Source organism: Telmatherina bonti, assembly GCF_933228915.1.
Source record: "Telmatherina bonti genome assembly, chromosome: 1".
In the NCBI taxonomy this organism is placed as follows: domain Eukaryota; kingdom Metazoa; phylum Chordata; class Actinopteri; order Atheriniformes; family Telmatherinidae; genus Telmatherina; species Telmatherina bonti.
The window spans coordinates 2,552,178-2,577,938 of NC_136619.1; the positions used below are offsets into that span (position 1 = coordinate 2,552,178).

The window sequence follows — 25,761 nt, forward strand, 5'->3', positions numbered from 1 at the left end:
GAGGACCATGAAAGTGTTCCAAAGGCGAGGACCATGAAAGTGTTCCAAAGGCGAGGACCATGAAAGTGTTCCAAAGGCGAGGACCATGAAAGTGTTCCAAAGGCGAGGACCATGAAAGCGTTCCAAAGGCGAGGACCATGAAAGCGTTCCAAAGGCGAGGACCATGAAAGCGTTCCAAAGGCGAGGACCATGAAAGCGTTCCAAAGGCGAGGACCATGAAAGCGTTCCAAAGGCGAGGACCATGAAAGTGTTCCAAAGGCGAGGACCATGAAAGTGTTCCAAAGGCGAGGACCATGAAAGCGTTCCAAAGGCGAGGAGCATGAAAGCGTTCCAAAGGCGAGGAGCATGAAAGCGTTCCAAAGGCGAGGACCATGAAAGTGTTCCAAAGGCGAGGAGCATGAAAGCGTTCCAAAGGCGAGGAGCATGAAAGCGTTCCAAAGGCGAGGAGCATGAAAGCGTTCCAAAGGCGAGGACCATGAAAGCGTTCCAAAGGCGAGGACCATGAAAGCGTTCCAAAGGCGAGGAGCATGAAAGCGTTCCAAAGGCGAGGAGCATGAAAGCGTTCCAAAGGCGAGGACCATAAAAGTGTTCCAAAGGCGAGGACCATGAAAGTGTTCCAAAGGCGAGGACCATGAAAGCGTTCCAAAGGCGAGGACCATGAAACCGTTCCAAAGGCGAGGAGCATGAAAGCATTCCAAAGGCGAGGACCATGAAACCGTTCCAAAGGCGAGGACCATGAAACCGTTCCAAAGGCGAGGACCATGAAACCGTTCCAAAGGCGAGGACCATGAAACCGTTCCAAAGGCGAGGACCATGAAACCGTTCCAAAGGCGAGGACCATGAAACCGTTCCAAAGGCGAGGACCATGAAAGTGTTCCAAAGGCGAGGAGCATGAAAGTGTTCCAAAGGCGAGGACCATGAAAGTGTTCCAAAGGCAAGGACCATGAAAGTGTTCCAAAGGCGAGGACCATGAAAGTGTTCCAAAGGCGAGGACCATGAAAGTGTTCCAAAGGCGAGGACCATGAAAGTGTTCCAAAGGCGAGGACCATGAAAGCGTTCCAAAGGCGAGGACCATGAAAGCGTTCCAAAGGCGAGGACCATGAAAGTGTTCCAAAGGCGAGGACCATAAAAGCGTTCCAAAGGCGAGGACCATGAAAGTGTTCCAAAGGCGAGGACCATGAAACCGTTCCAAAGGCGAGGACCATGAAAGCGTTCCAAAGGCGAGGAGCATGAAAGCGTTCCAAAGGCGAGGAGCATGAAAGCGTTCCAAAGGCGAGGAGCATGAAAGCGTTCCAAAGGCGAGGAGCATGAAAGCGTTCCAAAGGCGAGGACCATGAAAGCGTTCCAAAGGCGAGGACCATGAAAGCGTTCCAAAGGCGAGGAGCATGAAAGCGTTCCAAAGGCGAGGAGCATGAAAGCGTTCCAAAGGCGAGGACCATAAAAGTGTTCCAAAGGCGAGGACCATGAAAGTGTTCCAAAGGCGAGGACCATGAAAGCGTTCCAAAGGCGAGGACCATGAAAGCGTTCCAAAGGCGAGGACCATAAAAGTGTTCCAAAGGCGAGGACCATAAAAGTGTTCCAAAGGCGAGGACCATAAAAGTGTTCCAAAGGCGAGGACCATGAAAGCGTTCCAAAGGCGAGGACCATGAAAGCGTTCCAAAGGCGAGGACCATGAAAGCGTTCCAAAGGCGAGGACCATAAAAGTGTTCCAAAGGCGAGGACCATAAAAGTGTTCCAAAGGCGAGGACCATAAAAGTGTTCCAAAGGCGAGGACCATAAGAGTGTTCCAAAGGCGAGGACCATGAAAGTGTTTCAAAGGCGAGGACCATGAAAGTGTTCCAAAGGCGAGGACCATGAAAGTGTTCCAAAGGCGAGGACCATGAAAGCGTTCCAAAGGCGAGGAGCATGAAAGCGTTCCAAAGGCGAGGAGCATGAAAGCGTTCCAAAGGCGAGGACCATGAAAGCGTTCCAAAGGCGAGGAGCATGAAAGCGTTCCAAAGGCGAGGAGCATGAAAGCGTTCCAAAGGCGAGGACCATGAAAGCGTTCCAAAGGCGAGGAGCATGAAAGCGTTCCAAAGGCGAGGAGCATGAAAGCGTTCCAAAGGCGAGGAGCATGAAACCGTTCCAAAGGCGAGGACCATGAAACCGTTCCAAAGGCGAGGACCATGAAACCGTTCCAAAGGCGAGGACCATGAAACCGTTCCAAAGGCGAGGACCATGAAAGTGTTCCAAAGGCGAGGACCATGAAAGTGTTCCAAAGGCGAGGACCATGAAAGTGTTCCAAAGGCGAGGACCATGAAAGCGTTCCAAAGGCGAGGACCATGAAAGCGTTCCAAAGGCGAGGACCATGAAAGTGTTCCAAAGGCGAGGACCATAAAAGCGTTCCAAAGGCGAGGACCATGAAAGTGTTCCAAAGGCGAGGACCATGAAACCGTTCCAAAGGCGAGGACCATGAAAGCGTTCCAAAGGCGAGGAGCATGAAAGCGTTCCAAAGGCGAGGAGCATGAAAGCGTTCCAAAGGCGAGGAGCATGAAAGCGTTCCAAAGGCGAGGAGCATGAAAGCGTTCCAAAGGCGAGGACCATGAAAGCGTTCCAAAGGCGAGGACCATGAAAGCGTTCCAAAGGCGAGGACCATGAAACCGTTCCAAAGGCGAGGACCATGAAACCGTTCCAAAGGCGAGGACCATGAAACCGTTCCAAAGGCGAGGACCATGAAACCGTTCCAAAGGCGAGGACCATGAAACCGTTCCAAAGGCGAGGAGCATGAAAGCGTTCCAAAGGCGAGGAGCATGAAAGTGTTCCACAGGCGAGGACCATGAAAGTGTTCCAAAGCCGAGGACCATGAAAGCGTTCCAAAGCCGAGGACCATGAAACCATTCCAAAGCCGAGGACCATGAAACCATTCCAAAGCCGAGGACCATGAAACCGTTCCAAAGGCGAGGACCATGAAACCGTTCCAAAGGCGAGGAGCATGAAAGCGTTCCAAAGGCGAGGACCATGAAAGCGTTCCAAAGGCGAGGACCATGAAACCGTTCCAAAGGCGAGGACCATGAAACCGTTCCAAAGGCGAGGACCATGAAACCGTTCCAAAGGCGAGGACCATGAAAGTGTTCCAAAGGCGAGGAGCATGAAAGTGTTCCAAAGGCGAGGACCATGAAAGTGTTCCAAAGGCAAGGACCATGAAAGTGTTCCAAAGGCGAGGACCATGAAAGTGTTCCAAAGGCGAGGACCATGAAAGTGTTCCAAAGGCGAGGACCATGAAAGTGTTCCAAAGGCGAGGACCATGAAAGCGTTCCAAAGGCGAGGACCATGAAAGCGTTCCAAAGGCGAGGACCATGAAAGTGTTCCAAAGGCGAGGACCATAAAAGCGTTCCAAAGGCGAGGACCATGAAAGTGTTCCAAAGGCGAGGACCATGAAACCGTTCCAAAGGCGAGGACCATGAAAGCGTTCCAAAGGCGAGGAGCATGAAAGCGTTCCAAAGGCGAGGAGCATGAAAGCGTTCCAAAGGCGAGGAGCATGAAAGCGTTCCAAAGGCGAGGAGCATGAAAGCGTTCCAAAGGCGAGGACCATGAAAGCGTTCCAAAGGCGAGGACCATGAAAGCGTTCCAAAGGCGAGGAGCATGAAAGCGTTCCAAAGGCGAGGAGCATGAAAGCGTTCCAAAGGCGAGGACCATAAAAGTGTTCCAAAGGCGAGGACCATGAAAGTGTTCCAAAGGCGAGGACCATGAAAGCGTTCCAAAGGCGAGGACCATGAAACCGTTCCAAAGGCGAGGAGCATGAAAGCGTTCCAAAGGCGAGGAGCATGAAAGCGTTCCAAAGGCGAGGACCATGAAACCGTTCCAAAGGCGAGGACCATGAAACCGTTCCAAAGGCGAGGACCATGAAACCGTTCCAAAGGCGAGGACCATGAAAGCGTTCCAAAGGCGAGGACCATGAAAGCGTTCCAAAGGCGAGGACCATGAAACCGTTCCAAAGGCGAGGACCATGAAACCGTTCCAAAGGCGAGGACCATGAAACCGTTCCAAAGGCGAGGACCATGAAACCGTTCCAAAGGCGAGGACCATGAAACCGTTCCAAAGGCGAGGACCATGAAACCGTTCCAAAGGCGAGGACCATGAAACCGTTCCAAAGGCGAGGACCATGAAAGCGTTCCAAAGGCGAGGACTATGAAAGCGTTCCAAAGGCGAGGAGCATGAAAGCGTTCCACAGGCGAGGACCATGAAAGTGTTCCAAAGCCGAGGACCATGAAAGCGTTCCAAAGGCGAGGACCATGAAAGTGTTCCAAAGGCGAGGACCATAAAAGTGTTCCAAAGGCGAGGACCATAAAAGTGTTCCAAAGGCGAGGACCATGAAAGTGTTCCAAAGGCGAGGACCATGAAAGTGTTCCAAAGGCGAGGACCATGAAAGCGTTCCAAAGGCGAGGACCATGAAAGCGTTCCAAAGGCGAGGACCATGAAAGCGTTCCAAAGGCGAGGACCATAAAAGCGTTCCAAAGGCGAGGACCATAAAAGTGTTCCAAAGGCGAGGACCATAAGAGTGTTCCAAAGGCGAGGACCATGAAAGTGTTCCAAAGGCGAGGACCATGAAAGTGTTCCAAAGGCGAGGACCATGAAAGTGTTCCAAAGGCGAGGACCATGAAAGTGTTCCAAAGGCGAGGACCATGAAAGCGTTCCAAAGGCGAGGACCATGAAAGCGTTCCAAAGGCGAGGACCATGAAAGCGTTCCAAAGGCGAGGACCATGAAAGCGTTCCAAAGGCGAGGACCATGAAAGCGTTCCAAAGGCGAGGACCATGAAAGTGTTCCAAAGGCGAGGACCATGAAAGTGTTCCAAAGGCGAGGACCATGAAAGCGTTCCAAAGGCGAGGAGCATGAAAGCGTTCCAAAGGCGAGGAGCATGAAAGCGTTCCAAAGGCGAGGACCATGAAAGTGTTCCAAAGGCGAGGAGCATGAAAGCGTTCCAAAGGCGAGGAGCATGAAAGCGTTCCAAAGGCGAGGAGCATGAAAGCGTTCCAAAGGCGAGGACCATGAAAGCGTTCCAAAGGCGAGGACCATGAAAGCGTTCCAAAGGCGAGGAGCATGAAAGCGTTCCAAAGGCGAGGAGCATGAAAGCGTTCCAAAGGCGAGGACCATAAAAGTGTTCCAAAGGCGAGGACCATGAAAGTGTTCCAAAGGCGAGGACCATGAAAGCGTTCCAAAGGCGAGGACCATGAAACCGTTCCAAAGGCGAGGAGCATGAAAGCATTCCAAAGGCGAGGACCATGAAACCGTTCCAAAGGCGAGGACCATGAAACCGTTCCAAAGGCGAGGACCATGAAACCGTTCCAAAGGCGAGGACCATGAAACCGTTCCAAAGGCGAGGACCATGAAACCGTTCCAAAGGCGAGGACCATGAAACCGTTCCAAAGGCGAGGACCATGAAAGTGTTCCAAAGGCGAGGAGCATGAAAGTGTTCCAAAGGCGAGGACCATGAAAGTGTTCCAAAGGCAAGGACCATGAAAGTGTTCCAAAGGCGAGGACCATGAAAGTGTTCCAAAGGCGAGGACCATGAAAGTGTTCCAAAGGCGAGGACCATGAAAGTGTTCCAAAGGCGAGGACCATGAAAGCGTTCCAAAGGCGAGGACCATGAAAGCGTTCCAAAGGCGAGGACCATGAAAGTGTTCCAAAGGCGAGGACCATAAAAGCGTTCCAAAGGCGAGGACCATGAAAGTGTTCCAAAGGCGAGGACCATGAAACCGTTCCAAAGGCGAGGACCATGAAAGCGTTCCAAAGGCGAGGAGCATGAAAGCGTTCCAAAGGCGAGGAGCATGAAAGCGTTCCAAAGGCGAGGAGCATGAAAGCGTTCCAAAGGCGAGGAGCATGAAAGCGTTCCAAAGGCGAGGACCATGAAAGCGTTCCAAAGGCGAGGACCATGAAAGCGTTCCAAAGGCGAGGAGCATGAAAGCGTTCCAAAGGCGAGGAGCATGAAAGCGTTCCAAAGGCGAGGACCATAAAAGTGTTCCAAAGGCGAGGACCATGAAAGTGTTCCAAAGGCGAGGACCATGAAAGCGTTCCAAAGGCGAGGACCATGAAAGCGTTCCAAAGGCGAGGACCATAAAAGTGTTCCAAAGGCGAGGACCATAAAAGTGTTCCAAAGGCGAGGACCATAAAAGTGTTCCAAAGGCGAGGACCATGAAAGCGTTCCAAAGGCGAGGACCATGAAAGCGTTCCAAAGGCGAGGACCATGAAAGCGTTCCAAAGGCGAGGACCATAAAAGTGTTCCAAAGGCGAGGACCATAAAAGTGTTCCAAAGGCGAGGACCATAAAAGTGTTCCAAAGGCGAGGACCATAAGAGTGTTCCAAAGGCGAGGACCATGAAAGTGTTTCAAAGGCGAGGACCATGAAAGTGTTCCAAAGGCGAGGACCATGAAAGTGTTCCAAAGGCGAGGACCATGAAAGCGTTCCAAAGGCGAGGAGCATGAAAGCGTTCCAAAGGCGAGGAGCATGAAAGCGTTCCAAAGGCGAGGACCATGAAAGCGTTCCAAAGGCGAGGAGCATGAAAGCGTTCCAAAGGCGAGGAGCATGAAAGCGTTCCAAAGGCGAGGACCATGAAAGCGTTCCAAAGGCGAGGAGCATGAAAGCGTTCCAAAGGCGAGGAGCATGAAAGCGTTCCAAAGGCGAGGAGCATGAAACCGTTCCAAAGGCGAGGACCATGAAACCGTTCCAAAGGCGAGGACCATGAAACCGTTCCAAAGGCGAGGACCATGAAACCGTTCCAAAGGCGAGGACCATGAAAGTGTTCCAAAGGCGAGGACCATGAAAGTGTTCCAAAGGCGAGGACCATGAAAGTGTTCCAAAGGCGAGGACCATGAAAGCGTTCCAAAGGCGAGGACCATGAAAGCGTTCCAAAGGCGAGGACCATGAAAGTGTTCCAAAGGCGAGGACCATAAAAGCGTTCCAAAGGCGAGGACCATGAAAGTGTTCCAAAGGCGAGGACCATGAAACCGTTCCAAAGGCGAGGACCATGAAAGCGTTCCAAAGGCGAGGAGCATGAAAGCGTTCCAAAGGCGAGGAGCATGAAAGCGTTCCAAAGGCGAGGAGCATGAAAGCGTTCCAAAGGCGAGGAGCATGAAAGCGTTCCAAAGGCGAGGACCATGAAAGCGTTCCAAAGGCGAGGACCATGAAAGCGTTCCAAAGGCGAGGACCATGAAACCGTTCCAAAGGCGAGGACCATGAAACCGTTCCAAAGGCGAGGACCATGAAACCGTTCCAAAGGCGAGGACCATGAAACCGTTCCAAAGGCGAGGACCATGAAACCGTTCCAAAGGCGAGGAGCATGAAAGCGTTCCAAAGGCGAGGAGCATGAAAGTGTTCCACAGGCGAGGACCATGAAAGTGTTCCAAAGCCGAGGACCATGAAAGCGTTCCAAAGCCGAGGACCATGAAACCATTCCAAAGCCGAGGACCATGAAACCATTCCAAAGCCGAGGACCATGAAACCGTTCCAAAGGCGAGGACCATGAAACCGTTCCAAAGGCGAGGAGCATGAAAGCGTTCCAAAGGCGAGGACCATGAAAGCGTTCCAAAGGCGAGGACCATGAAACCGTTCCAAAGGCGAGGACCATGAAACCGTTCCAAAGGCGAGGACCATGAAACCGTTCCAAAGGCGAGGACCATGAAAGTGTTCCAAAGGCGAGGAGCATGAAAGTGTTCCAAAGGCGAGGACCATGAAAGTGTTCCAAAGGCAAGGACCATGAAAGTGTTCCAAAGGCGAGGACCATGAAAGTGTTCCAAAGGCGAGGACCATGAAAGTGTTCCAAAGGCGAGGACCATGAAAGTGTTCCAAAGGCGAGGACCATGAAAGCGTTCCAAAGGCGAGGACCATGAAAGCGTTCCAAAGGCGAGGACCATGAAAGTGTTCCAAAGGCGAGGACCATAAAAGCGTTCCAAAGGCGAGGACCATGAAAGTGTTCCAAAGGCGAGGACCATGAAACCGTTCCAAAGGCGAGGACCATGAAAGCGTTCCAAAGGCGAGGAGCATGAAAGCGTTCCAAAGGCGAGGAGCATGAAAGCGTTCCAAAGGCGAGGAGCATGAAAGCGTTCCAAAGGCGAGGAGCATGAAAGCGTTCCAAAGGCGAGGACCATGAAAGCGTTCCAAAGGCGAGGACCATGAAAGCGTTCCAAAGGCGAGGAGCATGAAAGCGTTCCAAAGGCGAGGAGCATGAAAGCGTTCCAAAGGCGAGGACCATAAAAGTGTTCCAAAGGCGAGGACCATGAAAGTGTTCCAAAGGCGAGGACCATGAAAGCGTTCCAAAGGCGAGGACCATGAAACCGTTCCAAAGGCGAGGAGCATGAAAGCGTTCCAAAGGCGAGGAGCATGAAAGCGTTCCAAAGGCGAGGACCATGAAACCGTTCCAAAGGCGAGGACCATGAAACCGTTCCAAAGGCGAGGACCATGAAACCGTTCCAAAGGCGAGGACCATGAAAGCGTTCCAAAGGCGAGGACCATGAAAGCGTTCCAAAGGCGAGGACCATGAAACCGTTCCAAAGGCGAGGACCATGAAACCGTTCCAAAGGCGAGGACCATGAAACCGTTCCAAAGGCGAGGACCATGAAACCGTTCCAAAGGCGAGGACCATGAAACCGTTCCAAAGGCGAGGACCATGAAACCGTTCCAAAGGCGAGGACCATGAAACCGTTCCAAAGGCGAGGACCATGAAACCGTTCCAAAGGCGAGGACCATGAAACCGTTCCAAAGGCGAGGACCATGAAAGTGTTCCAAAGGCGAGGAGCATGAAAGTGTTCCAAAGGCGAGGACCATGAAAGTGTTCCAAAGGCGAGGACCATGAAAGTGTTCCAAAGGCGAGGACCATGAAAGTGTTCCAAAGGCGAGGACCATGAAAGCGTTCCAAAGGCGAGGAGCATGAAAGCGTTCCAAAGGCGAGGAGCATGAAAGCGTTCCAAAGGCGAGGACCATGAAAGTGTTCCAAAGGCGAGGAGCATGAAAGCGTTCCAAAGGCGAGGAGCATGAAAGCGTTCCAAAGGCGAGGAGCATGAAAGCGTTCCAAAGGTGAGGACCATGAAAGCGTTCCAAAGGCGAGGACCATGAAAGCGTTCCAAAGGCGAGGAGCATGAAAGCGTTCCAAAGGCGAGGAGCATGAAAGCGTTCCAAAGGCGAGGACCATGAAAGCGTTCCAAAGGCGAGGACCATGAAACCGTTCCAAAGGCGAGGACCATGAAACCGTTCCAAAGGCGAGGACCATGAAACCGTTCCAAAGGCGAGGACCATGAAACCGTTCCAAAGGCGAGGACCATGAAACCGTTCCAAAGGCGAGGACCATGAAAGCGTTCCAAAGGCGAGGAGCATGAAAGCGTTCCAAAGGCGAGGACCATGAAAGTGTTCCAAAGGCGAGGAGCATGAAAGCGTTCCAAAGGCGAGGAGCATGAAAGCGTTCCAAAGGCGAGGAGCATGAAAGCGTTCCAAAGGTGAGGACCATGAAAGCGTTCCAAAGGCGAGGACCATGAAAGCGTTCCAAAGGCGAGGAGCATGAAAGCGTTCCAAAGGCGAGGAGCATGAAAGCGTTCCAAAGGCGAGGACCATGAAACCGTTCCAAAGGCGAGGACCATGAAACCGTTCCAAAGGCGAGGACCATGAAACCGTTCCAAAGGCGAGGACCATGAAACCGTTCCAAAGGCGAGGACCATGAAACCGTTCCAAAGGCGAGGAGCATGAAAGCGTTCCAAAGGCGAGGACCATGAAAGCGTTCCAAAGGCGAGGAGCATGAAAGCGTTCCAAAGGCGAGGACCATGAAAGTGTTCCAAAGGCGAGGACCATGAAACCGTTCCAAAGGCGAGGACCATGAAACCGTTCCAAAGGCGAGGACCATGAAACCGTTCCAAAGGCGAGGACCATGAAACCGTTCCAAAGGCGAGGACCATGAAACCGTTCCAAAGGCGAGGACCATGAAACCGTTCCAAAGGCGAGGACCATGAAACCGTTCCAAAGGCGAGGACCATGAAACCGTTCCAAAGGCGAGGAGCATGAAAGCGTTCCAAAGGCGAGGAGCATGAAAGTGTTCCACAGGCGAGGACCATGAAAGTGTTCCAAAGCCGAGGACCATGAAACCGTTCCAAAGCCGAGGACCATGAAACCATTCCAAAGCCGAGGACCATGAAACCATTCCAAAGCCGAGGACCATGAAACCGTTCCAAAGGCGAGGACCATGAAACCGTTCCAAAGGCGAGGAGCATGAAAGCGTTCCAAAGGCGAGGACCATGAAAGCGTTCCAAAGGCGAGGAGCATGAAAGCGTTCCAAAGGCGAGGACCATGAAAGTGTTCCAAAGGCGAGGACCATGAAACCGTTCCAAAGGCGAGGACCATGAAACCGTTCCAAAGGCGAGGACCATGAAACCGTTCCAAAGGCGAGGACCATGAAACCGTTCCAAAGGCGAGGACCATGAAACCGTTCCAAAGGCGAGGACCATGAAACCGTTCCAAAGGCGAGGACCATGAAACCGTTCCAAAGGCGAGGACCATGAAACCGTTCCAAAGGCGAGGACCATGAAAGCGTTCCAAAGGCGAGGAGCATGAAAGCGGACCATGAAAGTGTTCCAAAGCCGAGGACCATGAAACCGTTCCAAAGCCGAGGACCATGAAACCATTCCAAAGCCGAGGACCATGAAACCATTCCAAAGCCGAGGACCATGAAACCGTTCCAAAGGCGAGGACCATGAAACCGTTCCAAAGCCGAGGACCATGAAACCGTTCCAAAGCCGAGGACCATGAAACCGGGGACAGCTGTCCAGCTTTGCGGATCAGTTTGTCAATCCGAGAGATGTCCCTTTTGGATGTACTGCTGCCCCAGCAGGCCACAGCGAAGTACAGGGCGCTGGAGACCACAGACTGGTAAAAGATCTCCAGCAGTTTACTGCACACATTGAAAGACCTGAGCTTCCTCAGGAAGTACAGTCTGCTCATGCCCTTCTTGTAAACAGCATTACAGTTGTCCCTCCAGTCTAGTCTGCTGTTCACATGGACTCCGAGATATTTGTAGCAGTCCACTATCTCCACCTCTGAGCCCTGGATGGTGATGGGCTCCACTGGTGTCCTCTTTCTCCTGAAGTCGATGACCAGCTCCTTTGTCTTGTCCACATTCAGGAGCAGATGGTTAGCCTGGGACCACTTCACAAAGTCTGCAATCAGTGTCCTGTACTCCATCTCCTGTCCATCCCCGATACACCCCACCACTGCAGAGTCATCAGAGAACTGCTGCAGGTGGCAGGACCCGGAGCTGTACTGGAAATCAGAGGTGTACAGAGTGAACAGGAAAGGAGACAGGACAGTGCCCTGCGGAGCTCCTACATTACTGACCACAGTATCAGATAGGGTGTTCCCCAGCCGCACATACTGAGGCCTGCCAGACAGGTAGTCAGCAATCCAGGAGACAGTGGAGGAGCTGACACCCATCCCGAGCAGCTTGTCACTCATCAAAACAGGCTGAATAGTGTTAAAGGCACTCGAGAAATCAAAAAACATGATTGTCACTGAGCCTTTAACACTATCCAGGTGTGAGTGAGCACGCTGCAGAAGATAGATGACAGCATCATCCACACTAAGTTGAGCCTGATATGCAAACTGTAGAGGGTCCAGGGCAGATGACACGAGGGGTCTCAGCTGGGCCAGGACGAGTCTCTCAAACACCTTCATCACGTGAGATGTCAGTGCAACCGGTCTGAAGTCATTGAGGCCAGATGGGACGGGCCTCTTTGGTACCGGTACTATACAGGAGGTCTTCCATAGCACCGGTATCTTCTCCAGCTTCAGACTCAGGTTGAAGATGAGGTGCAGGACTCCAGTCAGCTGAGCAGCACAAGTCTTCAGGACCCATGGGTTGACTTTGTCCGGTCCAGGAGACTTGTTCTGACGAACCTTTTCCAGCTGCTTCCTCACCTGGCCGGCTGTCAATGTCAGAGGGGACGTTTCCTCTGTGGGGGTGGGGGCAGGTAGGGGGGTAGAGGTGTTGAGCTGCGACAGGGGGGCAGGTAGGGGGGCAGGGGTGTTGAGCTGGGACAAGGGGGCTGAAGGTGAGGGTTGTTGATTGTCCGTCTGAGTGCTCTGTGGGGAGGTGTGTGTAGACGGTCCAGGAAGTGTGAGTACAGGAGGGGAGGAGGAGGGGGCAACAGGAGGTGAGAGGCTAAATCTGTTGAAATGCAGATTGAGTCGTTCAGCCATGTCCTTTCCACCATCCTGTTGTTTGGCTTTGGTGTTGAAGCCAGTGATGGACTTTACACCCCTCCAAACCTCTCTGGTGTTGTTCTGTTGGAGCTTGGCCTCCAGCTTCCTCCCATAAGCGCTCCTACACTCCCTTAGTCTGACCTTGATCTGTCCCTGTATCTCTTTCAACTTGTCCCTATCACCAGACGCAAAAGCCCTCTTCTTCTGATTAAGAAGACCCTTCAGCTGACTGGTGATCCAGGGCTTGTTGTTCGGATAACAGCTGACAGTCTGAGTGGGCACAGCTACATCCTCACAGAAGTTGATGTAGTCCGTGATGCAGTCCGTTAAACTGTTGATGTCCTCCCCATGGTCCTGACAGAGCACATCCCAGTCTGTAGTGCCAAAGCAGTCCTGCAGCGCCTCAGTGGCCCCCTGGCTCCACTTCCTCACAGTTCTAGTGGAAACAGGAAGCCTCTTCACAACAGGGACATACTCCGGTGACATCCAGATGAGGTTATGATCCGATCGGCCGAGGGGGGGCAGGGCAGTGGAGCTGTATGCATCCTTGGAATTAGCATACAGCAGGTCCAAAGTTTTATTGTCCCGTGTGGCACAGTTCACAAACTGATTAAAGGTGGGCAGGACAGAGTCAAGAGAAACATGATTAAAATCTCCAGAAATAAGGACGAGGGCCTCCGGATGTTTAGCCTGTAGTCCTGCTACAGTGGAGTGTAAAGTGTCACACGCAGCAGCCTCGTCCGCTGAGGGCGGAATGTAGACTCCAATGAACTGCACAGACGTGAATTCCCTTGGTAAATAATAAGGACGTAATCCCACAGCCAACAGCTCAATGTCCGGTGAGCAGACACGCTCCTTCACAGTAATATGTCCAGGATTGCACCACCGCTCGTTCACAAGAATAGCAATTCCACCGCCTTTCTTCTTACCGCTCAGGTGCTTGTCTCTGTCCGCACGTAGAGATTTGAAGCCGGGTACAGATGCGCTGTGGTCAGGGAAGTCCGCATGGAGCCATGTCTCCGTGAAGCACATGATACTACTCACAGCATACTCCTTCTGAGTCCGGACAAGCGCATGAAATTCGTCCATCTTATTTCCCAAAGAACTCACGTTCCCCATAAGCACAGCTGGAACTGCAGGCTTGAACTTCCTCCTCCGCTCCTTCACTTTCGCTCCAGACTGGCTTAGCTCCACTCAGGAATGGGACCCTGGCCAGAGAAAGAAGCTGTTCTCTGGAATACACAAAGGGCCGGCAGTGCTGCTGGGCCAGACAGCCAAACACAAAAAGCCCAGAGAAAGACCAAAAAAGCAGTTTAAACAAACAAAAAGTCTAAGTCTAAGTTTGAGAGAGGTGCTAGGGAGGCCATGACAGCACACCATCTGCACTGGCCAAAGTTAGATACAGGTTGGTAACTATTAAGTCGTTTGGATCTAAACCTGTTCTTCAGAAAGGGCCTCACCACCGCCGTTTTACAGTCACCCTGCTGAAGAAAGTAGTTCACTATGTTTCAGAGCTTACACTCAGAGAAACCGTGAAATGTTGTTCCAGGCGATGTGGGGAGGGGTTTACAAAGCAGCTTGTTGGGTTTAACTGGGAGAAAACTCAGCCAAGCATCTTTACACCAACCAGGACAAAACTGTGCCGTGTTCCTCTGATAAAAACCATGCTGCAGATCTGTTTCTAATCACCATGACTGGACTGGACCTGAAAGCAGTTTTACTACTGCTGAAGGGGCCTGCAGAGTCTGACAGCATCATGGAGGTCTTGTTAATATCTGTGTTCATTAAAATATCAATGGTTTTAAAAAGAAATGTTGAATTATTTCTGGTGTCTGTGATGAGGTTTGACAAACAGAGTGTTCCTGCCTGTCATCTCTCAGTTCCTCATTTTTAATAAAAATGGTTTTTGTTTACGACTCCTTTGCATGTGGTTGAATTTCCGGGTCCTCACAGTCATCCATTACACCCATCTTGTCCCAGATGGAGGAATCTTTGTTCATCTTTCCATCTGAGAGACGATGCCTCTCAGAAAGGCTCCTTTTACACTCGGTCTGTTACTGACCTGCTGGCAATGACCCTAATTAGTGGTCAAATGCCCCTCCAGTTGTTTCCCATTTGTACCAGCTGCTTTTCCAGCTTTTTGTTTGCAACAATGCACTGGACCCTTCTTAACCCAGTTGTAGAAGATTCTGCATCTCTTAGATGTTTTCTCTGCTTGTTGCTGATGATCTGACCCGTTAAACTGTCTAAACTCTCCTCCACAGCCACATTGGTGTGTCTTTGCAGTCGGGATGAATCATGCTGCCGCTGAAAGATCCCCCTGCAGGAATGATCCCAACAGGAGACTGCTACATGTTGGTTAGACGCTGCCAAGTGTTTTATGTGTAAAATGTCTATGTTTGTTTTTTACTGGGAATAAAATGCGTGTTAATGGAAATAATGGAATTCTGCTCTTGTAATGTAATGTAAGAGAGTCCCAGCTGCTTGGGGGTTGCAGTTTTTACATCCTGAAGTCTTTTTTAAACATTCTTTTGAAAGCCATGGCAACCGGAAGTTCGGCTTTGATGCGGTCTTATTTTGGAAGGATTAGCGGAAGTGGTAATGTGTCCAGCGCGTGCCCGGGTCGCGGACTCCAGGAAGTGTGTGTGAGGCATTAAAACCGTGAAATCCGGGCGTCATGGACTCTGGACCTCCGAACGAGCAGGTGAGCGGTTTCTTACCTGGCCGTCACCCTCGCGCTGCAGCCGCGGCGCGCGCACTCCGCGCGAGCGCTCCGTGCGTCAGGAAGGAGAAACCAGCAGGACCTCTCCGGTCTGATGGTGCAGAGGAAAGTTCCACCAGACAGAGCGTTTAGTGCTCTTCTTAGACCGGTTCTGGCCCCGTTCTGGTCCGGTTCTGGTCCCGTTCTGGTCCGGTTCTGGCCCCGTTCTGGTCCGGTTCTGGTCCCGTTCTGGTCCGGTTCTGGCCCCGTTCTGGTCCGGTTCTGGCCCCGTTCTGGTCCAGAAAGAAGCGTTTTCTCTCTCAGGTCTGACGAAGTGTGAAGGATTTTGTCTGACCTGAAAAGAAGAAGAGAGACTGACAGGGGGAACAGGTCCACGTGGGAGGATGATGAAGAGTTTCAGTAAACAGTTCAGACCTCTTCTTAGTCCGGGTTCGGAAATCCGTGATGACACAGAACCGACTGGACCGGGTCAGGATGAGCTCTGTCATGATAGGACTCGGATCAGAATCAAGATTCGTTGTTGGATCTTACCCAGGTCCTGGTTCTGGTCCTGATGGAGGTTTGTAGTCCTGATTCTGGTCCGGAGGTCCTGGTTCTGCAGGAACAGGTGAAGCCAGGTGCATTCCAGGTGCAGACAAGCAGGAAGTCCGGAGGAAGAATTCCGTTCCTGGGAATTCCCAGATGAGACTGTAGGTTTCATCACATCCACCCTCCAGAACCGGCCTGGACCCGCTTTCCCCTCCAGAACCTCCAGAACTCCAGACGCTACACCGACAAATATACAACCTGCAGATTTTCAACCTGCAGCGTAAACACTGCTGTTTGCTCTTATTTTTATGAATGGGGCCAAATTGACATGGCAGAAGTTTGACTGGCTATGGCAGCCCAGGAGTGCCATAAAACTACTGGTTCCATATTCATCCCTGTCACCTCTCCTGAACTAGGTTTATATACATCAGGGTATCTGTCACATAACTCGTCTACATTCTCTGTTTTCACTTTGTGAACACATGATCGATCCAGTTTTAAAGATGACTTTTTATCCAATCTGTCCCAAATTAGGGTGGACCATTACCTTGAATCACCAGTTGACTAAGCATGCAATGACGACCATTCCAACTCACAATTACAAATATGTTTCCTTTCAGTCTCAAGGACTGTTCACTGTAGGTTCTCAGCACGCTGTTAGTTTTACCTTCTTGAACTGAAATCTGTACAGACTTTAACATATAAGCGATACTGCTGCTGGCCGATATACTGCCGCTGGCCGATATACTGCCGCTGGCCGATACACTGCCGCTGGCCGATATACTGCCGCTGGCCGATACACTGCCGCTGGCCGATACACTGCCGCTGGCCGATACACTGCCGCTGGCCGATACACTGCCGCTGGCCGATACACTGCCGCTGGCCGATACACTGCCGCTGGCCGATACACTGCCGCTGGCCGATATACTGCCGCTGGCCGATATACTGCCGCTGGCCGATAAACTGCCGCTGGCCGATACACTGCCGCTGGCCGATACACTGCCGCTGGCCGATACACTGCCGCTGGCCGATATACTGCCGCTGGCCGATACACTGCCGCTGGCCGATGCACTGCCGCTGGCCGATGCACTGCCGCTGGCCGATACACTGCCGCTGGCCGATACACTGCCGCTGGCCGATGCACTGCCGCTGGCCGATGCACTGCCGCTGGCCGATACACTGCCGCTGGCCGATACACTGCCGCTGGCCGATAAACTGCCGCTGGCCGATATACTGCCGCTGGCCGATACACTGCCGCTGGCCGATACACTGCCGCTGGCCGATATACTGCCGCTCGCCGATACACTGCCGCTGGCCGATGCACTGCCGCTGGCCGATGCACTGCCGCTGGCCGATACACTGCCGCTGGCCGATAAACTGCCGCTCGCCGATACACTGCCGCTGGCCGATACACTGCCGCTCGCCGATACACTGCCGCTGGCCGATACACTGCCGCTGGCCGATACACTGCCGCTGGCCGATATACTGCCGCTGGCCGATAAACTGCCGCTCGCCGATATACTGCCGCTGGCCGATAAACTGCCGCTCGCCGATACACTGCCGCTGGCCGATACACTGCCGCTGGCCGATATACTGCCGCTGGCCGATAAACTGCCGCTCGCCGATATACTGCCGCTGGCCGATACACTGCCGCTGGCCGATACACTGCCGCTGGCCGATACACTGCCGCTGGCCGATACACTGCCGCTGGCCGATACACTGCCGCTGGCCGATATACTGCCGCTGGCCGATACACTGCCGCTGGCCGATAAACTGCCGCTCGCCGATATACTGCCGCTCGCCGATACACTGCCGCTGGCCGATAAACTGCCGCTGGCCGATACACTGCCGCTGGCCGATACACTGCCGCTGGCCGATATACTGCCGCTGGCCGATATACTGCCGGAAACGCCCAGGTGCTTTGCCCATTTTGTCTGATTACTCCTTGGCTATGGAACAACGTACCTTGTCTGTTCTTCTTACATACACAGCATCCACCTCTTATAATCCACACTCCTGCAGCATATGCCCTTTGCATGTGCATCTGTCGCAGGATTGCAACAGATGCACCCACCCATTTCAAACTGCAACTGCCTTGAATGACTGCTGCTGTTGTGAATTCTGCTTTGTCACTTCATGTGTAAGCCCCATATCATTAGCCGCTGCAAGAGTTAACTCCTAGCTGTTCTGCACTTTTAACTCTGCATATGAACCCGTCTCATAGAGCATCTTCACAGAATTTGCCAAACTTGTATGTAGATGATAGCTTTCTAAAATTTCTTAAATGTTCTCACTTCTGTAATCATCATCTCTCTGACTCCTGCAGTTAAACTTGTACCTGTCAGCAAAACAGCTTGTCTTTCGTACAAAATGGTCCCAGGGAGTTAATCGATTAACTCCAACAACTTCTTGTCAGATGGCTTTAACATAGCTCCATTAGCAGGGTGTGGTTCTTTTCATTTACTATCGTCAGGAACACAGCTTTCAACTTCATCCCCGTATGCAAGTCCATTGGCCATGACGAACTGCTTTAACCTTTCTAAGTAGGCTCCAGAATGTTCTTTTCATCAAAGTGGAAGTCTTCACTCCTTCCAAATGTCGTCCCCATCTTCAAGGGAATTTTTGTAGTCGCTATGAAGGAGCTCTTTTCCCCTGAAACTCTGTTTCACCTGAAGAAAGATGCCATCCTTGTAAAGTCTATCATTTCTCCCAGACAAAGCACGTGGTGATGGGACATTAGAAGCTGAGACATCAGGCCATGTACCAAGGAAGGGAGCCTCGTTCCGATGCTTGTGTCCTATTGATGAAAACCAAGTGACCAATGACAAAAGGAGGCCTTGGACATGTGACTGATACAATTTGGGTGGGTTTTTTCAAAATAAAAGTGCAGATCTTTGTGGGCTGTTGTAGGTGTTGGATAAGTTTGCATTTGGATTGTAGGCGAGTTTGTAGCTTTAGATTATTTGAAACGTTGCCAGTTGTGGTAGTAGGGGGAGTATTTACAGTAGTTTGTCTGCAAACAGAGGAAGTACTTTTTGGCTGGAGCCAGGCAAAAAGAGGAAGAATTTGTTGAAATGACTGTTCATAAAAACGTTTGTATGATATTTGCAAATATTATTTAAATGCTGTATGTTATGGTACTAGCCATAACTCTGATATTGCACTTTAGGTGAAATGTTTGGTGTGTGACAGAGAGCTTACAACAATACCTCATCAATGCTAAGGCATTATTGAGCAATCCAAGAAAATTTAGACTGCAAACAGATTAAAAACGAACCAAAGTAAGAAGCTCTTTGTTTTTCATAATCTAAAATATACTACGTTTCCTATAACATTCAGCAACATTTGTGCCCTTGTAACATTATGATTTCATCACCAGAAAGCAGGTGCTGGATGAGGCTGTGGTCAACTTGGTTATTAAAGGCTCAGTTGTGGAGCCAGAAACAGTGAAGATAATCCTGTTCTTGAACAAAAGTTAGTCATGCCTCTACTCCTTGTCCTCATGCAATATTAAACAAAAAGGTTCATTTCTGTCCTACCAAGCATTGCTCGACCAACAAACAAGAATAAAAACTTTTAATAAATCATAAGTCCATGGCATTAGGATAAGCAAAGAACACCGAAAGCATTGTACAAAGAACAAAGTGATATAAAGGTAAGGTTGAATAGTGTTATTGTGAAGGGGTTCAGCAAAATCAAATATGCTTTTACATAGCTCATGTATGTTTCTAACACTGATCTACTTGACAGATTTGAATATGACAATCTAAATCGAGGAGTAGATGTCAATAGACTTAGACTTAGACTTAGACAGACTTTATTCATCCACAAGGGAAATTCTGTTGTCACAGTAGCTCAGAACAGCAATAGAGGAAGAAATAGAACAGCAATAGTAGGTAAGAAAAAAAAAAGTAAATAATAATAATAAAATAGAATAGGTACTATCCATAAAGCAATCTGGAATATGTACACTTTTACAAAGATAAAAGATAAATAAAACTATCTAAAGTAAAATTGGCAATATAGAATGTGGAAATTTAGAAATTTACAATATATACAACATGTGACTAAATGCAGTGCCAGTTTACACAGAGGCTTTGAAATGAATGTTAGTTATCTGTCACAAAGTGGGGAGTTATTGTACATCTGTATAGAGAATGGTAAGAATGTGTTCTTGTAGCGCTCACTGTGACAGCGCAGCTGTAAAAGTCTATTGGAGAAGGAGCTCCTTTGCCCCTCTACAGTCCGGTGGAGTGGATGAGCAGGATTGTCCATAATAGAGAGCAGTTTGTCCAGAGTCCCCCTGTCCCTCACTGTCACAAATGTCTCCAGTTGACAGCCAACCACCTGTCCAGCTTTGCGGATCAGTTTGTCAATCCGAGAGATGTCCCCTTTGGATGTCCTGCTGCCCCAGTTTCTCCACTTTACGTCAGATAAACATCTGGCTGCATCCACCCGGATCTGGACCAGACCACCGTAGGATGATCCGCAGCTCTGCCTCCTCCTCACCCGTCCTTCCCACCCCGTCATTAGAATTGGAACGACCCCCATGTGTCCACACTCTATGGACCAGGTCCAGGTCCGTACAGACCATGTCCGTACAGACCAGGTCCGTACAGACCAGGTCCGTACAGACCAGGTCCGTACAGACCAGGTCCGTGTAGACCAGGTGGTTCTGATCATCAGAATTGATTATCTAGTCTGTAGAATGTAAACGCTTCTTCTTCTTCTGATCCAGATTAAACTTCTTTCATGGGAACCACATGTGGATCTTCAGGGTCTGGTTTTTCTATGCAGGACTTCCTGTCTGCAACGGAGCTCTGATCGTGGCCAGTCCAACCACAGCGCCCAGTAGGAATGTCCTACTGGTCTGTCGGCGTTTCCCCAGATCCCAGAGAGACCCCCAGCAGCGGTGAGTGTCTGCTTCTTCTTCTGTGGTGGTTCCAGATGAACTGCTGCATCTGAGGCTTAAAATTAGCAAAGAGAAGTGAAACTGCTGGTTTCTACTGGGCTGTTTACTCCTCCTCACCGCTGTTCCGTTTACCAAACTGATGGACACGTCAGAGACCGGAGTGTTTCTGTCCAGGTGGACGTGAAGACGTTAGAGACCGGAGTGTTTCTGTCCAGGTGGAAGTGAAGACGTCAGAGACCGGAGTGTTTCTGTCCAGGTGGACGTGAAGACGTCAGAGACCGGAGTGTTTCTGTCCAGGTGGACGTGAAGACGTCAGAGACCGGAGTGTTTCTGTCCAAGTGGACGTGAAGACGTCAGAGACCGGAGTGTTTCTGTCCAGGTGGACGTGAAGACGTCAGAGACCGGAGTGTTTTCTGTCCAGGTGGACGTGAAGACGTCAGAGACCGGAGTGTTTCTGTCCAGCTGGACGTGAAGACGTCAGAGACCGGAGTGTTTCTGTCCAGGTGGACGTGAAGACGTCAGAGACCGGAGTGTTTCTGTCCAGGTGGACGTGAAGACGTCAGAGACCGGAGTGTTTCTGTCCAGGTGGACGTGAAGACGTCAGAGACCGGAGTGTTTTCTGTCCAGGTGGACGTGAAGACGTCAGAGACCGGAGTGTTTCTGTCCAGGTGGACGTGAAGACGTCAGAGACCGGAGTGGGTTTCTGTCCAGGTGGACGTGAAGACGTTAGAGACCGGAGTGTTTCTGTCCAGGTGGACGTGAAGACGTCAGAGACCGGGAGTGTTTCCTGTCCAGGTGGACGTGAAGACGTCAGAGACCGGAGTGTTTCTGTCCAGGTGGGACGTGAAGACGTCAGAGACCGGAGTGTTTCTGTCCAGGTGGACGTGAAGACGTCAGAGACCGGAGTGTTTCTGTCCAGGTGGACGTGAAGACGTCAGAGACCGGAGTGTTTCTGTCCAGGTGGACGTGAAGACGTTAGAGACCGGAGTGTTTCTGTCCAGGCTGGACGTGAAGACGTCAGAGACCGGAGTGTTTCTGTCCAGGTGGACGTGAAGACGTCAGAGACCGGAGTGTTTCTGTCCAGGTGGAAGTGAAGACGTTAGAGACCGGAGTGTTTCTGTCCAGGTGGACGTTAGAGACCGGAGTGTTTCTGTCCAGCTGGACGTGAAGACGTTAGAGACCGGAGTGTTTCTGTCCAGGTGGACGTGAAGACGTCAGAGACCGGAGTGTTTCTGTCCAGGTGGACGTGAAGACGTCAGAGACCGGAGTGTTTCTGTCCAGGTGGACGTGAAGACGTCAGAGACCGGAGTGTTTCTGTCCAGGTGGACGTGAAGACGTTAGAGACCGGAGTGTTTCTGTCCAGGTGGACGTGAAGACGTCAGAGACCGGAGTGTTTCTGTCCAGGTGGACGTGAAGACGTTAGAGACCGGAGTGTTTCTGTCCAGGTGGACGTGAAGACGTCAGAGACCGGAGTGTTTCTGTCCAGGTGGACGTGAAGACGTCAGAGACCGGAGTGTTTCTGTCCAGGTGGACGTGAAGACGTCAGAGACCGGAGTGTTTCTGTCCAGGTGGACGTGAAGACGTTAGAGACCGGAGTGTTTCTGTCCAGGTGGACGTGAAGACGTCAGAGACCGGAGTGTTTCTGTCCAGGTGGACGTGAAGACGTCAGAGACCGGAGTGTTTCTGTCCAGGTGGACGTGAAGACGTCAGAGACTGGAGTGTTTCTGTCCAGGTGGACGTGAAGACGTTAGAGACCGGAGTGTTTCTGTCCAGCTGGACGTGAAGACGTCAGAGACCGGAGTGTTTCTGTCCAGGTGGACGTGAAGACGTTAGAGACCGGAGTGTTTCTGTCCAGGTGGACGTGAAGACGTCAGAGACCGGAGTGTTTCTGTCCAGCTGGACGTGAAGACGTCAGAGACCGGAGTGTTTCTGTCCAGGTGGACGTGAAGACGTCAGAGACCGGAGTGTTTCTGTCCAGGTGGACGTGAAGACGTCAGAGACCGGAGTGTTTCTGTCCAGGTGGACGTGAAGACGTTAGAGACCGGAGTGTTTCTGTCCAGGTGGACGTGAAGACGTTAGAGACCGGAGTGTTTCTGTCCAGCTGGACGTGAAGACGTTAGAGACCGGAGTGTTTCTGTCCAGGTGGACGTGAAGACGTCAGAGACCGGAGTGTTTCTGTCCAGGTGGACGTGAAGACGTCAGAGACCGGAGTGTTTCTGTCCAGCTGGACGTGAAGACGTTAGAGACCGGAGTGTTTCTGTCCAGGTGGACGTGAAGACGTCAGAGACCGGAGTGTTTCTGTCCAGGTGGACGTGAAGACGTTAGAGACCGGAGTGTTTCTGTCCAGCTGGACGTGAAGACGTCAGAGACCGGAGTGTTTCTGTCCAGCTGGACGTGAAGACGTTAGAGACCGGAGTGTTTCTGTCCAGCTGGACGTGAAGACGTTAGAGACCGGAGTGTTTCTGTCCAGGTGGACGTGAAGACGTTAGAGACCGGAGTGTTTCTGTCCAGGTGGACGTGAAGACGTTAGAGACCGGAGTGTTTCTGTCCAGCTGGACGTGAAGACGTCAGAGACCGGAGTGTTTCTGTCCAGGTGGACGTGAAGACGTCAGAGACCGGAGTGTTTCTGTCCAGGTGGACGTGAAGACGTCAGAGACCGGAGTGTTTCTGTCCAGGTGGACGTGAAGACGTCAGAGACCGGAGTGTTTCTGTCCAGGTGGACGTGAAGACGTCAGAGACCGGAGTGTTTCTGTCCAGGTGGACGTGAAGACGTCAGAGACCGGAGTGTTTCTGTCCAGGTGGACGTGAAGACGTTAGAGACCGGAGTGTTTCTGTCCAGGTGGACGTGAAGACGTCAGAGACCGGAGTGTTTCTGTCCAGGTGGACGTGAAGACGTCAGAGACCGGAGTGTTTCTGTCCAGCTGGACGTGAAGACGTCAGAGACCGGAGTGTTTCTGTCCAGGTGGACGTGAAGACGTCAGAGACCGGAGTGTTTCTGTCCAGGTGGACGTGAAGACGTCAGAGACCGGAGTGTTTCTGTCCAGCTGGACGTGAAGACGTCAGAGACCGGAGTGTTTCTGTCCAGCTGGACGTGAAGACGTCAGAGACCGGAGTGTTTCTGTCCAGGTGGACGTGAAGACGTCAGAGACCGGAGTGTTTCTGTCCAGGTGGACGTGAAGACGTCAGAGACCGGAGTGTTTCTGTCCAGGTGGACGTGAAGACGTCAGAGACCGGAGTGTTTCTGTCCAGGTGGACGTGAAGACGTCAGAGACCGGAGTGTTTCTGTCCAGGTGGACGTGAAGACGTCAGAGACCGGAGTGTTTCTGTCCAGCTGGACGTGAAGACGTTAGAGACCGGAGTGTTTCTGTCCAGGTGGACGTGAAGACGTCAGAGACCGGAGTGTTTCTGTCCAGGTGGACGTGAAGACGTCAGAGACCGGAGTGTTTCTGTCCAGCTGGACGTGAAGACGTCAGAGACCGGAGTGTTTCTGTCCAGGTGGACGTGAAGACGTCAGAGACCGGAGTGTTTCTGTCCAGGTGGACGTGAAGACGTCAGAGACCGGAGTGTTTCTGTCCAGCTGGACGTGAAGACGTCAGAGACCGGAGTGTTTCTGTCCAGCTGGACGTGAAGACGTCAGAGACCGGAGTGTTTCTGTCCAGGTGGACGTGAAGACGTCAGAGACCGGAGTGTTTCTGTCCAGGTGGACGTGAAGACGTCAGAGACCGGAGTGTTTCTGTCCAGGTGGACGTGAAGACGTCAGAGACCGGAGTGTTTCTGTCCAGGTGGACGTGAAGACGTCAGAGACCGGAGTGTTTCTGTCCAGGTGGACGTGAAGACGTCAGAGACCGGAGTGTTTCTGTCCAGCTGGACGTGAAGACGTTAGAGACCGGAGTGTTTCTGTCCAGGTGGACGTGAAGACGTCAGAGACCGGAGTGTTTCTGTCCAGGTGGACGTGAAGACGTCAGAGACCGGAGTGTTTCTGTCCAGCTGGACGTGAAGACGTCAGAGACCGGAGTGTTTCTGTCCAGGTGGACGTGAAGACGTCAGAGACCGGAGTGTTTCTGTCCAGGTGGACGTGAAGACGTCAGAGACCGGAGTGTTTCTGTCCAGCTGGACGTGAAGACGTCAGAGACCGGAGTGTTTCTGTCCAGGTGGACGTGAAGACGTCAGAGACCGGAGTGTTTCTGTCCAGGTGGAAGTGAAGACGTCAGAGACCGGAGTGTTTCTGTCCAGGTGGACGTGAAGACGTCAGAGACCGGAGTGTTTCTGTCCAGGTGGACGTGAAGACGTCAGAGACCGGAGTGTTTCTGTCCAGCTGGACGTGAAGACGTCAGAGACCGGAGTGTTTCTGTCCAGCTGGACGTGAAGACGTCAGAGACCGGAGTGTTTCTGTCCAGGTGGACGTGAAGACGTCAGAGACCGGAGTGTTTCTGTCCAGGTGGACGTGAAGACGTCAGAGACCGGAGTGTTTCTGTCCAGGTGGACGTGAAGACGTCAGAGACCGGAGTGTTTCTGTCCAGGTGGACGTGAAGACGTCAGAGACCGGAGTGTTTCTGTCCAGGTGGAAGTGAAGACGTTAGAGACCGGAGTGTTTCTGTCCAGGTGGACGTGAAGACGTCAGAGACCGGAGTGTTTCTGTCCAGCTGGACGTGAAGACGTCAGAGACCGGAGTGTTTCTGTCCAGGTGGACGTGAAGACGTCAGAGACCGGAGTGTTTCTGTCCAGGTGGACGTGAAGACGTCAGAGACCGGAGTGTTTCTGTCCAGCTGGACGTGAAGACGTCAGAGACCGGAGTGTTTCTGTCCAGGTGGACGTGAAGACGTCAGAGACCGGAGTGTTTCTGTCCAGGTGGACGTGAAGACGTCAGAGACCGGAGTGTTTCTGTCCAGGTGGACGTGAAGACGTTAGAGACCGGAGTGTTTCTGTCCAGGTGGACGTGAAGACGTCAGAGACCGGAGTGTTTCTGTCCAGGTGGACGTGAAGACGTCAGAGACCGGAGTGTTTCTGTCCAGCTGGACGTGAAGACGTTAGAGACCGGAGTGTTTCTGTCCAGGTGGACGTGAAGACGTCAGAGACCGGAGTGTTTCTGTCCAGGTGGACGTGAAGACGTCAGAGACCGGAGTGTTTCTGTCCAGGTGGACGTGAAGACGTCAGAGACCGGAGTGTTTCTGTCCAGGTGGACGTGAAGACGTTAGAGACCGGAGTGTTTCTGTCCAGGTGGACGTGAAGACGTCAGAGACCGGAGTGTTTCTGTCCAGGTGGACGTGAAGACGTCAGAGACCGGAGTGTTTCTGTCCAGGTGGACGTGAAGACGTCAGAGACCGGAGTGTTTCTGTCCAGGTGGACGTGAAGACGTCAGAGACCGGAGTGTTTCTGTCCAGGTGGACG

The 25,761-nt window shown here is 51.8% G+C and overlaps 1 protein-coding gene across 2 annotated transcripts in view; it reads left to right on the plus strand.

The window, feature by feature from the left end:
• Positions 1-14,801: 14,801 nt before the first annotated feature.
• Positions 14,802-25,761, plus strand: part of lrrk1 (leucine-rich repeat kinase 1) — a 331,059-nt gene continuing 320,099 nt past the window's right edge. For both annotated transcript variants that reach the window (XM_079247905.1, XM_079247906.1), the window contains exons 1-2: positions 14,802-14,915; positions 20,259-20,373. In XM_079247905.1, coding sequence (XP_079104031.1) covers positions 20,319-20,373 — 55 coding nt within the window. In that variant the 5' untranslated portion in view covers positions 14,802-14,915; positions 20,259-20,318. The remainder of the gene's footprint in view (positions 14,916-20,258; positions 20,374-25,761) is intronic.